The sequence below is a fragment of the Mytilus galloprovincialis genome, chromosome 6 (genome assembly GCF_965363235.1).
Source record: "Mytilus galloprovincialis chromosome 6, xbMytGall1.hap1.1, whole genome shotgun sequence".
Classification (NCBI taxonomy): domain Eukaryota; kingdom Metazoa; phylum Mollusca; class Bivalvia; order Mytilida; family Mytilidae; genus Mytilus; species Mytilus galloprovincialis.
Window position 1 is genome coordinate 83,907,380 of NC_134843.1, and position 17,477 is coordinate 83,924,856.

Here is a 17,477-nt window from a genome sequence, read left to right on the forward strand (position 1 = left end):
CAGATATTGCAGAATTAGCTGTTCCAAAAAGTTTGCTTTTCAAGTAATTTAATTTCTCTATTTTTGTCAAGCTTTGATTTGTGTGCACTGCTGCTTCAAATGAATCCCAAAATTCTGTCCATTTTAACTTATCTCCATTGTACGAAACTAGGTCTAATTTAGGAAGTTTAACTGCACTTACTGTTGAAGGTTGACTTTTCCTCTGTAATTCTTGGAGTTGTAACTGTTGAAACTGTAATATCTGTTCTTGCATTTGTGTCTGTAATTGTAATAAATGCTCCACCTTGTGGTCCGTGGCCGATTCTGTTTTCTTAGTATCTGTAATTTTATCCTGAATTTCTTCCTCGAATATTTTTAATTCGTCTAAGCGCTGTGTTACACCGTCAAGCAATTTAAAATATATTTCACTTGCCTTTGTAAATTTTACAATTTCACCTTCTTTATCTTCTTTTTCCTCTAATATAAGTGAAATTTCTTTCATACTATCTTCAAGTTTTGCTGCAAAATCCTTTAATCGTCTCTCTGCTGATAAAACTTGCCTTAATTGTGTTGTCACACTTTCATCTTGAATCCCTTGTGCTGTTATATCTCCACTTTTATCTAATTCTTTAGCTAACAAATTATTGTACCTTGTACAGAGTCCTTTCAAATATGAGACTGCCATCTTTTCTGTGGTTACTTCTTTTCCGTGTTCTTTATAAATTTCTTTTTCTGTAACTCCCGGGTTCCGGCACCATACAATGTGGCGAAATCAGTCTAACACGGAATCCTTTTATATCTTTAGTCCAATAACTAACAGTTATTTACAGTATAATATATACAGTTTATAAATTGGAGTAATCCGTCTTTTTCTTTCTAATTCATCTGATAATTCTTCTATACTTCTGTTACTACTATTTTAACAATGATAATTATCCATAAAAACCCTTAACTTATATACTAAAATCATAAGAACATTCTAAATCTAGAACAAACTATAATTAACTAGAGAAATGGGAAATAATCTATTTTTAGTAACAGGGTAAATTCCGGAATTTGCCAACACTTTCTTGAACATAAATATACACAAATACTTTCACTATCCATCTAGAATATTCTAGTATGATTCATTTACTATAATTAAAATAACAATGTAATTTTATATACACAATGTCAAAATAAACATGATAAAAGTCCAATGTCTTTATAATTGCGTACTTTCGCAACAACTCTGTCAAGGTAGTATGATATGTGCTGTACACTAAATCATATACTGTTTTATCGCTAAACACAACTCTACAACTTGTGTAGATTTAAATATTGTATTCAAATTTAGAATATGAAACTGCAGTTTAACGTGTAATTTGTGAAACGTGTACTCCAAAATAAATATAAGTTCTGTATTTTTACACAGTCTTAAAACAGGATGCAGTCAAATTGTGAGTGCATGATTTAATTGTTATCCCACTCCCATAATTAATCAAAATCCTGTAGTTTCCAGAACGCACAATATGTCGTGTCCAAGTTTATAACATTCACCGCCGATCCATAGATTGCCAATTAAATCATTTGCAATTAGGATTGGGTTCTGTATGCCAAATTGAAATGTAGATACTATTTTAAGAACCTGGCCAGCTTTATCTAGTATATGCAAGGCACTGGAGGTTATTTCCGTCATTATTATATTTCCTTGGCGGGACTCGGTTATTTCCCCAGGTACGAAATTATCGATTGTGATCTCCTTAGATAAATTCAGTGGATACTCTCATTTAATTTCACGATTAGTATTTACCATTTTAACCGTTCGTAGTGAACTGTCTGTCGTGGTTCTAGATGCTAAACAGAATAATCCTTCGGATGTTTTCACTATAGAATTACACTCAATGAATACGAGTTCGCTAAAATTGTACTCTTGTTTTATTTTGCCATTCATTGTTAGGACAACTATTTTTACAGGATACTTTTTATTCGATTGTTCCTCCTTTCCTAGCTCCAAAGCAATTATTAGGTCATTTTCCTTGGAAATATGAAATGTAGTTGGCAAATACGGTGTAAAATCGTGAATACTTTTCAATCGTCCGGGTGCATGTATTTTCTTCAGTTCATGTGCAGTCAAAACAAAAATATCATTTGACTTTGAGTATCCTAATTCGCGACATATGCATTGTATACTTCTCAAAATGTTCATATTGTCTCTTGGATTACACTCTGTAATTTGTGATCTGTCACTTATCGTTACATTTCCATTTTTACTAAGTGCCATACACATAGGATCAATCGGTGGTATGACATATTTGATTGTCCTATAACTTATGAAACTGCCTAAAAGTTTGGGAGACATTGCCAAATCAACATTTCCCGGAATAAAACCCAATAATTGTATATCTGGTTCAGAGCATTCAATCAGTGTTAATAACTTTTGTGACGTCGACGTCGTAGTAGTCGTTATTAAGGAAACAATATTTTCAGCATCCCCTTTTTCTATTTCTGACTGAATAGAACTTGAACTATCATGTAATTCGGTCAGCTTTACGTTAAGACCGTTTTCCTCGTCCGACAATGTTTTATCGTCTAGTTTCCACTTCATTTCCAAGGCTTGTAACTCAATATTTGTCCTTTTCTTAATATTAGTTATTAATCGGTCTTCTTCCTTCTTGATTTCATCCCTAACTTCACTGAAGTTAGATTTTTTTATGCACCTAGCCTCCTTTACATTTCCTATTTTTTGTGCTAAAGATACTTCCAGTTTTTTGTTCATGTTTTTGACGTCATCTATTTTTTCTTGAATAGTCTTTCTCATTTCTTCAAGATTGGGACTTTGATGTGACGACAGTATGCAACTTGGACAGGCTAGTGCTTCACAAGTCTTACAAAATAAACAGTATATCTGGGATTTGTGCATTTTACAATTCGCGGATTTAAATTTCAGTGTTATTGGTACTTCCTGGCTATAATCACTTAGATCCTTCAGTTTTACTATCCTGTGATCTGCAGCTTGCTTCAGTTTTGAATGAAGTTTATCTGAACACTTTGTACACAAAAGTAAACTACAGTCTATGCATTTTCCCATTATTTTCGTTTCCATTTCACAGAATTCACAAACTTACGCACTTTGAGCTCCTTTTGATGTGGACGCCATGATTATGAAAACATGTTTTGTCACATAACTTACCTGTAAAGTAAAATTAGATATTTGTTTAAAATCATTGAATAGTCACACACTTATCAAAGGTTAACATTTGAACAATATAGTCGGATCTTTAAATATTGTCTCTATTAATAACATTGATTTTGTTATTTATTGTTGAACGTCTTTCCCCCAAACAGAGCTTTAGAAAAACAGTACACACGGACACTTTTTATGAAAAGAATATTTTATTAGCAAAGTGCATTCGACCAATGAAACTCAGTGTTTGATTTGATGTGTCTTAATTGTGAAGAATGAATGTATATCATGTTCTTAGTAAGTGATTGTCCTTTTTCTATGTCTTCTAAAGTTCAAAACCCAAATTGTCTATATATGTGTTACAATGGCCCGAAGAAAATTTATATGTTTTAAAGTTTAAAATTTTATGTGATTCAGATTTTAGTTATATTAATTTGTGTATCACTGGTAATTTATAAGGGGAGGATTTGCGCTACCAAAAGAAATTCAACTTATACTAAATTACTTTTTGATTAGATAATTTGGATTTATCTGTAGATCTCTTATTTTAAACATATTTTGCTGTTCAAATGATTACGTATTGCAATGTTTTTGGAAAGACGTCCTTTTGACATAAAAAATGTATCTAAAATTATATTTGTTAGCTGGGAACTCCATGTATTAATTAGGCAATTATAAAAATCAAATCAATCCAATCGTTTAACAAGAGATAACAATACAACCAAATGATGATGAAAATAAAAAATACTGCACGAAAGAAATATCCCCCTCCTTAAGATACGAAATGTCAACTATGGATTTGACGGTAACTACCGAGAAAAAATATGTTTGACTTGAGAATAAAATGAACACATTTGTTCTTGGGGTATTTAAGAAATAATACATGCAAGCTGAAGTTTTATTGGAAATGTTAATCTTTTTCTAACAGGGAGTAAACCAGCCACACACACGCCATATTAATAGGGTGCCCAATATCGAAAAAAGGCTTCTAGTTGAAAAGTAAATTCACAAAAATACTGAACTCCAAGACACATTCAAACCGGAAAGTCCCTAACCAAATGGCACAATCAAATGACAAAACATGAAGATGTGTTCTGAACAAGGTTCAAGGGAAGGAAACCGAACCTACCAAATACATATATACATGTATTATAGATAAATTCAGTCACTAACTTTCATTAAAAGGTTCAGATATCAATCGTAGAGGAATCCATACCAACCCAGGTAACATAACACTTTCTGTAGAAAAATCTGTTTTAAGGTACTGCCGTCTCCCATATTTGCTGAACCTCATTAATTAAAAGATGCAAAACATTGACCATTGGGAAACTTTAGAATGAACTCATGATTATATTAACAAATTTGTATGTTTCTTATCATTATGTGTTCGTTTGCTACAAGGATTTGTCTTTTAGTCTTAATATATTAATGAAATTTGAATAAAGGTAGATAGATGTTGGCTAAATAGACCAAAAAGTAAAAATCCATGGTGAATAGGATTTACAGTCACAATAGTGGCACTTATAGAGCAGGAACTACATGTTCAATTCATTACTGTTATAAGATCTTGTTTATGAATGCTCCTTTAGTATAGTTCACCTTCCCTTTTTCTAAATATGTATATTCGACATTTTTTAACAAGTCCATCATCATGTTGATTTTTATATTTTGGCATTGCAATAGTTGATATTTTTCTGATACAGTTTATATAGACCATTAGATGCATGCCCATTGATATTTCAGTCTCAGAAACATTATTTATTTATTAGTTGTAATCCGCGTTTAACTACATTCTTTTAAAAACTGTGTGTAATCTAAAATATGATTTTTTTGAGTCATTAGTCTTTATTTGTTTGTATCCATCATGTAAGGGAGAAGGCTGAGGAATAAAAAAAAAACGTGTTAAGGTGGCTCGAGTGTCTTCTTCAAACTTGGATTTTGAAGTAGAAGATAACAATTGGTCTACATCTTTAATTAAATGTTCAAATTTTGGTAGTAGTATGTAATATATGTGTAAGACTTTTGATGTAAATATAGAAGTTATTTGTTTTATCCTATGTACGGCTATAATTTCTATAAAAAAAACATTATGTTTGTGTTTGATTCAGTTTTTTTCAACTTTGCCAAATAATTGGAGACTCAGATATGAAGGGAGATTACTCAGATAATGTAACGTTATAATAGAAAGGGTTGTGAATTTACATATTTTTATATATAGCCAGAAAGCAAGATCTTATCTAAAAGCATGTTATAAGTGCTATCTTCTCACATTTTATTCTATGGTGTAGTTTATTTTATCACACAAAATTGTATTTTCCATGCATGATCTATACAAAATCTGAAAATTTTGCACAACTTGTAATATGAAAAAAAATCCGTTGATCCATACTTTTTATTGTATTTTCGAATAAAGCATAATCATATCTTCGATTTGACAAATAATTAAAAACGTCTTTGGATTTTAATTAAGACACCCAGCCGTCACCATCTTACGGAGTTTATATATCTCAACTTGTACGATTCGCTCGTGTATGTAACAATGTTTTAGATTTTAACGAGAGAAATTTATGTATTACTGAAAAACTATTACACCAGGGTTTTCGATATCACAAACTAGTCAAAACATTTACTAAATTTTATCATCGGTATAAGGACATCATTCGTAAATATAGCTCAACATGCAGACTTCTTATACGTTCAGGTATTTCTCATCCAATATTTTATGGAAATATTCTTTATAAAGCACAAAAATGTCAGTATTCACCTCAGAAGCTAACAAAACCTTTAAATAGACTTATTAAGAAGGGATATAGTTACGATACTGTTGTCAGGTCATTAAAGATTGCATATTTTGGCGTTAATGTTGATTCACTTATAGGGTCTTTGCATCGGAACTAAACACATTTATTCTTTATAAACCAGTTGTTGGCATGACACGGGTGATGTTCTTCTCATATATGTTATGATGGTATGATACTAAACCCCTCACGGGGAGGATTGTGCCTGATATTCATATGATGAAGACATAATTTTTCAATCAGTTTAATTGAGGTCCGGAGCTGGCATGTCAGTTAACTGCTAGTAGTCTGATGTTATTTATGTATTATTGTCATTTTGTTTATTTTGTTTGGTTACATCTTCTGACATCAGACTCGGACTTCTCTTGAACTGAATTTTAATTTGCGTATTGTTATGCGTTTACGTTTCTGCATTGGCTAGAGGTATAGGGGGAGGGTTGAGATCTTACAAACATGTTTAACCCCGCCGCATTTTTGCGCCTGTCCCAAGTCAGGAGCCTCTGGCCTTTGTTAGTCTTGTATCATTTTAACTTTTAGTTTCTGGTGTACAATTTGGAGTTTAGTATGGTGTTCATTATAACTGAACCAGTATATATTTGTTTAGGGGTCAGCTGAAGGACGCCTCCGGGTGCGAGAATTTCTCGTTGCATTGAAGACCTGTTGGTGACCTTCTGCTGTTGTCTGCTCTATAGTCGGGTTGTTGTCTCTTTGGCACATTCCCCATTTCCATTCTCAATTTTACCTAAACATTTGCCACAATATATATGTTGTATTCAAACACCAGGAGCATGTAGGTCAGTTGACGTTGGTCGTTGCCTTTCGTAAAGGTTTTTGTCCATTGTTTTGTACATACATCAGGCCATTGGTGTTTCTCGTTTTGACTATTTAACATTGTGCAAAATCATTCCCTTTACCAGTCATAACCTATGCCGTAAAATTTAAATAATCAATAAAAACAATTGCACAACGTAGCCCACTTCCATTAGAATGACATTAACATGAACAAAACAATACAGTTCTTCATAAAACTAACTGAGGATGATAAGCATGATATCTACAATTGTTGGTAAGAAATTGCAAGATTTTTTCTTTATAGATAACAAGTTGCAAGAAGTTTCATCATAAAGGTTACTTGTAATTGAAGGTAGATGCCAGCATTTATTCTAATCGTCAGATCAACGGATGAGCACAATATACGATAAATTAATTCATTCAAAATAACAGACAAGGAAGTAGTGGAAATTCGTTAAAAAAAACCTAATACTGTTCTTAGAAATGTGAAACACTCCAATCTGTTACCATAATAAGTCACGCAACTGTTATTAAGGTAATAAGTATAAATAGTTTATTAGTTTCAATTTTATACCAAATACAATCAAAATGTATCTATCTAGCATACATACACCGTACATAGTATTGTCTATTTTTGTATTGGTAGTAGTAACAACCGTTACAAATGGCGACAGAAATCTTCTCACATCAGCTTCTGATTCTGGTAATTATAGTACAGCAAAATAAGTGTTTTTGATTTTATAAACATCTAACATTGACTGTTTAATTTACTACTTGAATTATTTATCTTTCCACTTTTTTTCTATTTTTTCTTCATTTTTAACATTATTAAAACTGAATTGAATAATGTGTTTAAGGTGTGTGCTTTTATGGAAAAACGGCTGAAAGAGTACTTAGCATCTTGGCAACTGGTAACCACAGATCTTTACTGCCTTCAGGTAACACACTTTTGCATCAAACTTTATCACTTAAAACATAGCGGCATGTATATATATAGATGCTTTGTCTAAGCTAATGCCCTTACATGTAATATAAAAAAGTTATCTTCCGCTCTTATTTTGTACACATAATTACGATGTATCTGAATAAAAATCATCAATGTCCATTTACAATATAGCATTTTTAGTTAGAATGGATTAATAATATCATGAGCACTGAATGAAGATAATATACTCCTCATTATCAATAGCAAGTAAAATCCTAAAAGATTGTTAAGAGTGTCTACCCAATATTTATCAAAACATAACACTTTGTTTAACCCTTCTATGTATAAATGAACTGAAAAGTCATTTATATATTTCAACTTGAAAAATAGCTTTCAGTGCAGAATTGAAAGGCAAGGTTGACCAAGTGTAAAATGACCAAGAGAAAAACATAGTGTCGCTTTATTCATGTTATTGTTTGGGTTAAAAAAAAACCTATGGCAAAATATTCATTTTTTTTTCAAATTTTATTCTTATAAGGATTCGTTCCGAAAATATTTTTAGGCCAAATTCTCGAAAAATGCTAATAGTGTTGCGATTGGGTGGATTTTATCATATTAGTATTCTTTAAACCGAAGAACCTATACTCTTAAATAGTTTCTTAACTATTTCAGAGAAAAGAGTTAATGACTGCTCCGATTTAGACCGCAAACATTACAGAAGTGGAGTCTACAAAATCTACCCGGCAGGTGGCGCTGGATTCAAGGCGTACTGTGATATGAAGACGGATGGGGGAGGATGGACGGTAAACATATTTTAAAATCTATTTAGGAAATAGTAAAGAAAGCAAGTGACTGACGAATTATATTCGTTACTGTAAGATAATAGTAATTGATACTGTAAAATGATTGGCAGACATCTTAGTAAATTTTTAAAACTTTTAAAATAGACATATTTTTATGACTATTTAAGGCGGTTTATTTCTTACATCATATGTTTATATGCGCACATCTTATATTTATTCTACATGTAATTGGTTCATTCAGTTAAATTATAATTAAAATTATATACTGCAAATTATGTTACGTTTTATGTACATTGTACATTCATATTTTTATTCTAGGTTTTTCAGCATAGACAAAACGGTAAAGTGGATTTCTACCGAGGATGGGAGGAATATGTAAACGGATTTGGTAATCTGAATACGGAATTCTGGTTAGGTTAGTGTTTTCTTAAAATAACGTTGAGGATAACAGGAAGCACGTTTCCCCACTTTTACCGAGTATTCAGAAGATACATGTCCCTCGAGCAATTTATTATCTTTAGTTTTTTTTACTTTGATATTTTCTTTTAAATTATGCATGAACTTCTACATGCTCTATATGAAATCTATCGAAATTGTGGATTGAAAAAATAAGAATATCAACAAATTTTTCAAGGTTCCTGAATTCAACAGAAAGAAAACATTCGTTTCAACTTTGAACGTGTACCAGCTACTTCATATAGCTGTAAATATTCCTATTGTAGCTGTCATGTTTGACATAACCGTATTTTTCCATGTATCTGCTTTTAAATATGTATGAGGGCTGCTATCATAAATGTAGATTCGAATGTAAACGGGTGATAATGAAAATATACATATTCATCTCTATATTTCTTTTTTTTTATTTATTTAAAAGGCAATGATAAACTGTACAGACTAACATCTAAAGGACATTATGAGCTCAGAGTTGATCTGGAGGACTTCAATGGCGATAAAGCCTACGCGAAATATTCTACTTTTTACATTGGCGACAAGTCATCTTATTACAGACTTACAGTGAATGGTTATAGTGGAACGGCAGGTAATACTCCTATTTTATAAATTAGGTTTTGCTGAAGTATCCTGATTTGTCAATCAATGGTAAAAATTAAAAAAAATGTTTATAGTTTTTATTTCAGAATTAAATGGTTCTGAAATTAAATATTAGTCTTTATTTCAACAGTTTAGCTATTGTTGCAATGTGAAGTAATGGGTTATTCGTTACATTTAACATTGTTATCAAGCCGCTGTTTATTGACAGTTTCTAAAGACTTAGACAGGTCTTTTTACTATCTTCGGATATGTCTAATTCCTAAAAGGAAGTGTTAAGCTTGTCTCAACATACGATATTGCTCAGAATTCTCCTCAGTTAGGGACACCAATTTATTTTTTATCCTTAAACATTTTTTCCATGCTGTAATTCTTAAGTTCACTCAATCATTTCGCATTAAAGACGTTAGGTATTAATGTATTTCGTTTGATCTTTTGGTAAAGTTACAATGAAATTGATTAATTCCGATATAGTCCATAATGACAAAAATCATTACTTTTTTTAATAAGTCTTTTTAAACTACAATGGGAAGACAAAAAAAAAAACCCAAAAAACTCCCCAGTAGATTCAAAAAGGGTAAAGTAAAATCAAACGCTTCACAATATCAACCAACGGATTGAATTGAAAATAACTGTCATTTTCTACCTACTGAAGTTAAAATCAAGCTAAACAGTAAAATTATGTCATATTCTACCGGAAGTCGAAAATATCTCATTATTTTATATAAAAGAATTAAGAAACCACTTAATATTTGGAGATCTATAAGTAAATTATCATTGGAACCGGGATTAACGTTGAATATAGCAAGTTATAAACATGATAAAAGGTCCCGATATAAAAGATTTAAACAATTCAAATAAGAAAACTAACTGCATTATGTATACACTGTGTGTCGTCGCAACCGGAAATTGGGTACTAACGAAGCGGAGAGAAATAGACAAAAAAAAAAGTCAACAAGGTAAGAACTCCTTCATTTTAAGGCATTTCCACTCATTTGATGAGGCTGCCGCTTAAGAAATGATTTTCCGATATATAATTCTTTAAATTATTAGGCCGATAAGTACAAAATTAAGACAAGATTTTGTGTAATACTCCAACACTTGCCACTTAGTACAGGAAAATTTCGAGGTCGATCGTCTTCTGTCGCCCCATTGTCAAGATATTGAACTGTTTTTCATTATTTTTCCAGACACGTTTTTAGATTATTATAGTGTGGCCTCATATTTACAAATTTGTTGTCAAAAAGATGTTTGTGAAAGAGTATGGACAAAAACATTGTTTGTTTATTGTACGGCGAATTACAGGACGTTGTACGGCGAATTGCAAAAGAACAACTTTTGTCTGTTCGGCGTCTTGCAATATATTGAAATTTAAAGATGAAATTAATCACTGTTTAGATAATATCAAGTGACGATATTTTGTCGATATCGAAGCTGTACAGGCTTACAAATATACAAAATAAACTGCATATCAAATATTATAAAATATAGCTATGCCGTTAATACCGTTCAGAAGTCGTCGTTCCGTACCGCTATTCGACTTTGTACAAAACGTTTTTTTCAACCATATTATTCTTAATACATTCATATATAGTTTTACTACTAACGACTGTTGGCTTATTTGTTAGAGTGAAATTTTGTAAGTTCAATAAAAAAACGACCATTCATCTTTTGTTGGTGCCGGTTTTTTTTAAATATAAACAGTGGAGATGTGGTATGATAGCAAATAAGATAACTATCCATCAGGATCAAATAAAGTGTATTTAAGGAATTATATGCTATCGTACGGCCTTCAACAACGAAAACTTGTACCCCATAGTCGGCTTTAAAAAGCCCAGAAATGAAAAATGTGGAAGGATTCAACAAGAAAGCAAACGACATTACCTATAACAAAACAATTTATGAAAAACAACAAATATGATAAAGATGAATCAACGACAACCACCGAACTACAGGTTCGAGACTTCGGACAGACACATAAAGTATGTGCTGAGTTAAACATATTGTTTATTTTTTTTAATTTCTGAAGTGATTCATTTGTAAAAAGAAAAGTTAAGAAATACTTTGTTTTCATTGAAAGTTCGGAGAAATAAATCTTGAATTGTATTTCCAATTAATTTTCTTGTTTCTTTTTGAAAATTAGATTGCATTTCTTTTTTAGTTTCAGCAAATTCAATCAATCTTTTTATCTACAGGGGAAAAAGTAATAAAAGACTGTTGCTAAGGCTGTTTGGTCTAAACTTAAAGGAGTGGATAGCGGGGTAGTGAGAAGGAATGCACGTGTATTCGTCCGAATTCTCATTGTTGTACATTTGCAAGATTATTATGTATAATATTTCTCAGTAAACTTTAAAAGTAATACTTGGATTTGCGTTAACAGATATAGCAGCACGTGATTATTTGTTTTCAAACACAGTCACCTTTTGTTTGAAACTTATAAAGGTATGGATCTCGGCCTGATTTGTTTTTGTTGCTAACATTAAAACCATTTTTATTTATAAGAAGAAAAAACTCTGGATGTAAAAAAGTGTACCTAACTTATTCTTTCACAATAAGAATTTACAGATTACGGTATTTTAACAAAACTGTTTACGAGGGCAAATAGATAAATTAACGCTATAAAATCAACAGTTATATTTTCGTGGATTTTTCCAAAAGAATTTATGAGTATGCACCGTCAGGATTGAAAAATATTTCAACCTGTTCTTATTAGATGTTATTTTATTTGACGGGCCGCACGGACATTGGTTACACTTAAAGTTACGTCAGGGGCATGGAAACAAGTCAGTGAAACAGTGACATGCCTTTTCGAAAGTTACAGCATTTACCTGAGTGCTTTTGTACATGTCGTATTCAAATTGTATACATCTGGTATGTAAAAGATGGAAAAGGACTGTGTTCAAGCCTTATATTGTGTATATTCCAGACCATATGAGTATTTGGACCATACGCGTATGGTCATGACCAAATGGGTATATACTCATATGGTCAGGGAATTAACACGTTTACTTTAAATACTTTTAAACTCTTCATAAGGTACGACCCTTCTACGTTGTCACGTCATTAAAAAGGTAATTTTATTTCATTTCAATTATAAAAAAAAAGATTTATTTAAAAGAATAAGCAGTTTCACACAGTTATTTTTACTCATTATTTAAAAGTACAATGAGAAGATGTCAAAATTAAATGCACCTGTTGTAAAAGGAAGTTTGTTTACTTTACGTATACCGGTAGTTGACAGGGCGTCTGGTGATTTACCACGTTTTTTGTGTAAAGTCGATGACATCAATGGCAAGGATCATAGTTTTTTTGATTTTTTTCTATGAATATGGTGTACTGCAGTCATGTTACGATATTTGAGAACCAGAGCTTTTAAAAACACCGTAGACACATCGGAATGGCCCAAGACCTCGATATTAGTGAACGCAGCTGCAAAGGAGACTATCTTGTCACATGCAAGCAAAAGGTGTAACTAAAAAAGGTTCGTGCACAACCAAGACGCGCAAGTGCTGAAAAGTTATGATACCATGTGTAAGTTAATGGCTTCCTAAGCATTCATGCAGGAATACAATTAGCGATGAATACTAAGACCAACTGACTGTGGCATCTATATTTAATGTTTATGTAGCCTTTGAACTATAAAATCAATACATTTTTATGTAACCATCATTGTCTTTGTAAGATACAGTTTATGATTGTATCATTGAAAACCTTTCTAATGCATATATGAAAAAATACCTATATGGTCCGACCCGTTAATACCTATTTGGACCATACGCGTATGGTCGGACCATATGAGTATACGCATAAGGTCATGACCATACGGGTATGGTCCAAATACTCATATGGTCCGGAACATGTGTATATCTTAATGCTGTCAAGTGAATGGTATTTTTATCAAATGCATAATTAGATATTTGAACTCAATACTTTATTTTCTTTGAAAGGACGGCAAATAAATATTTTTAAATTAGCAAGTTGCCATACAGTAAATCTGTCAACACGAGCAAGTTGCCGTACTATAGACTTTAATTTTTATGGTCTGTATTCTTTAAAAAACATCTTTTTGACAACAAATTTCAGTAAATATGATGCCACACTATAATAATTTAAAAACGTGTCTGGAAAAATAATAAAAACAATTCAATATCATCAAAATGGGGCGACAGAAGACAATCGACCTCGAAATTTTCCGGTAATAAGTGGCATGTTTTGGAGTATAACACAAAATCTTGTCTTAATTTTGTACTTATCGTCCTAATAATTTAAAGAATTATATATCAGAAAATCATTTCTTAAGCGGCACCCTCATCAAATGAGTGGAAATGCTTTAACTTGAATGAATTTCTATCTTGTTTACTTTTTTCTTTATCTATTTTTCTCCGCTTCGTTAGTACCCTATTTTCGATGGCGATGATACACAGTGGTATAAATAAAACAATAAAACGAAAAACAAATATGATATACAGCATACATAATTGAAATATTTGGAATCATCTTGTTGTATTTAACTAGGTACTATTTTTTTAACGTTTTAATTATTCAAATTTAAGTACTTTGTATGTGTAACTAGAAAGACAATACATAATAATGTATATTTGCAAGCATTGCTTTTTAAGATCAGGAAATTTATAAAAAAATGACTTATAGATTAAAAAAATAGCTTTGAATTGGTAGAGATAGCCAAAATTGCAGAATGAAAAATGAGTTAAAAAAACTAGTTGTTGTTATTTACATCATTGTCAATACATTTTTATTTTTATATGATATAAGGTGATTCTTTAAAGAGGCATACCAAACAGGCTTTCTCTACAAAAGATAAGGATAATGACAGCCATAGCAGTGATTGTGCTGAAGTGTACAAAGGGGCTTGGTGGTATAAAGACTGTCATGACGCTAATCTAAACGGACTGTATCTAGGAAATAAAAAGGATTACAAAGGATTGCGATGGAGTCATTGGAAAGGATCTCAGTCAATGAAGACTACGTCAATGATGATTCGGAGAGTATAAACATAACGCAATTGGTTATACTTTTAACAAATAAATGTATAGATTCCATACTCTCTAGTCGAGTTTTATCTTGTTTTATGAATATGATGTTTACTATCTTATGAAAATACGTTATATACGCTTAAGATGTACATAGTTTTAAAATATTTACTTCGATTAAATACATGGCAACATTCACATGCTTTAAGTTACATTCAACGGTCAGTTTTGTGTGATCTTTGCATTGTGCACGATCTGTTTGTCTTTCAAATTGTATATTTATTATAGGAGCATGCTTGATGAATATGAAAATAAGACAAATGATGTGGTACGATATCCAATAAGACAACTCCCTACCACAGTCCTAATGACATAGAAGTTAACAATTATAGGTAATCATTCGACCTTTAACAATGAGCATAACCCATACCGCATAGTCAGCCACAACAGGAGTTTATTCCAAAAACAATTTAGTGTGTTTAATGAAGTTTTCTATGTTGTGTTTTCTGTACAGTAACTATAATTTGTCTGTTTGTCTTTTTTAGCCATGGAGTTGTCAGTTTATTTTCTTCTATGAGTTTGACTGTCCCTTTGGTATCTTTACCCCCCCCCCCCCCCCTGTTATACAACCTACATATACAACGATGCCGACTTCTTCGGTAATACACGTCAAAGACACCAAAGAGAAAGCTTTGCTGGTCGACTGTGACGGTTAAAAATACGGTTTTTGTTTTAAATATCCTAATAATGTCGTAATAGGTTACCTCAACTATATATGAATTGCAGAATCAACTTTCTCAACAATACGTAAATTGAACTTATTAGACTGAGGTACTGGTCCTGTTTTGACTTTTATATTGGTTTATCATTTTTATTTTTCAAATTAGAGATTTTCGGAAAAGAGTTTTAAACATAATTTACAAGGAATCTACTTACGAGGAAGCTACTTAATAGGAAGCTATTAAACCAAGAGTTCCAAATGGTGAAGTTGAAATTATCCCTTCGTAACTTTTACGGACGCCATCACAAAATGCAAGTTGGTTGACCGTTATGGAATATAACCGTTTCACAAATGATATCGGATAAGTTCCTTATATCGTAACTACAATACCTTTCCCTTTTCACGAATGTGACCTACTGAAGTAGACCAGCTTTGTAACATAAGCAATACGACGGGTACCACATGTAGAGCAGGATCAGCTTACCCGTCCGGAGCACCTGAGATCACCCCAAGTTTTTGGTGGGGTTCGTGTTGTTAAGTCTTTAGTTTTCTATGTTGTGTCTTCTGTACTATTATTTGTCTGTTTGTCTTTTCATTTTTAGCTATGGCGTTGTCAGTTTATTTTCCATCTGTGAGTTTGACTCTCCCTTTGGTATCTTTCGTCCCTCTTTTAAATCCAAAGTTCTCTGTATGTTGGCATTTATTTTTGTGGCATTTTAGTATTCCTGTTGGTTCTTTGTTTTCATTTTATAGTTGATGTATCTCCCTCGATTTTAGTTTGTAACACCGGTTTACCACTGTTGCCTTTATTTACATCCATAGTAAGATAGTACATTAATGATTGGTTGATGTTTGCTCAGCGTACAGTAGCTAACATTTTAACAATATTGAGTACAAAACCACATCAACAATCTAATTTTTCGCACTGGTAATTTCCTATCTTTCGCCTCTTGTTGTCTTATTTTTTGAATAAGGAATAATTCGAACATTTAGTTCCTTGGTGTTAAAAAAACTTAACATAAATCATGAATAAAACCTCTGCTACACACTCACCATTTCATTATTTCATCCTGCTTATGTAACCTTTAACCGATACTTTAAGTGGTGGTCTTGTCATTTGATTTTTGTTGTAACGATAGTTATTCAATCTTTTGATGAAAAAAAATATAGTGACAAGAACGTCAATATCAGCACCAAAATACTGTTCGGTGAAAACTGTGGCATTGCCTCTTCAACGCAAACTGTATCATGGTGCCACTTTTATGACTCTTGTCTATCTGTATCGATTTAAAGATAAGTAAAAGATAGATGTATGTACTATTATCTTACCTCCTATAAATTTATAGAGATATGGTTGGTTAAAGGATTACACGTGGTGACTATGTATATTTGATATAGGGTGTTTTAAAAAATATAGGATTAGTTACCAAACTTGGTTAGTTATATTGAGAAAAATCTGAAAGGATTCAACAGACGTCGAAATTGATGATGAAAGGTTGAAATAAGTTCATAAAGCATAAGTTAAAGCTAACAAGGTGTTATTTTTGGCATAACGGAGTTACTTCCCGTTCAAAACAAAAACAAAGAAATCTGAAAGGATTCAACGGACGAAGAAATTGATACATGTAATGATCATGAACGATTGAAATAAATTCATAAAATGAATTTAAAGCTTAAAAGTTGTTACTGTTGGCATTTGATTTCTGTATAGACAAATAGAAGTAGGAACTTAATACTAAGTATTGAAGACTTGCTCACTTCTCAACCCCAGTATTTGCCTAGCTAGTGATGATGACAGTAGTAACTACTTAGACAACTCGGACACAGAGGCCCCTACCATTACTTTGATTGTAAAGGAATAGAATGCAACTCCTTTGTATTCCGAAATTTAATATCCCAAATAAAATGCTAGCATTTGCTGCTCACAAAAAGACTTTTAAACCAAGAGTTTTAAGTGACGCAATTGAATTATTATACAGAACATCCTACATATTTGCCATTTATGCATGGTCTCATTCGATGTCCTGCATGAAAAAATCAGCTTATATCTTTATATTTCAATTATAAAACTAGCATAAACAGGAATCGCTCATCAATATTGAATGCATAATGTTTAACAGAAAGTGAGGATTTTGTATGTTTTTTTTTATGACGTACTTCTTTGTTTCTTACTGTGATTTTTATTGCGTTGATGTATGCAAACTTCATACATAACTGGTGTTTATACAATTAATTAGTAATAGATAGTTTTCATC

At 31.9% G+C, this 17,477-nt stretch overlaps 1 protein-coding gene across 1 annotated transcript; it reads left to right on the forward strand.

The window, feature by feature from the left end:
* Positions 1 to 7,323: 7,323 nt before the first annotated feature.
* LOC143081047 (ryncolin-2-like) lies at positions 7,324 to 14,572 on the forward strand. Its single transcript, XM_076257281.1, has 6 exons — positions 7,324 to 7,438; positions 7,593 to 7,673; positions 8,333 to 8,463; positions 8,782 to 8,878; positions 9,338 to 9,502; positions 14,284 to 14,572. The coding sequence occupies exons 1-6, from the start codon at positions 7,324 to 7,326 to the stop codon at positions 14,520 to 14,522; spliced, it is 828 nt and encodes a 275-aa protein (XP_076113396.1). The 3' UTR covers positions 14,523 to 14,572.
* The last annotated feature ends 2,905 nt before the right edge of the window (positions 14,573 to 17,477 follow it).

Excerpts from the sequence above, each read along its gene's own strand:
- LOC143081047 (XM_076257281.1), top strand. The coding sequence starts at position 7,324 with ATGTATCTATCTAGCATACATACACCGTACATAGTATTGTCTATTTTT. Across the intron at positions 7,674-8,332 it reads CAGATCTTTACTGCCTTCAG|AGAAAAGAGTTAATGACTGC; the intron begins GTAACACACTTT and ends TAACTATTTCAG. Across the intron at positions 8,879-9,337 it reads GAATACGGAATTCTGGTTAG|GCAATGATAAACTGTACAGA; the intron begins GTTAGTGTTTTC and ends TTTATTTAAAAG.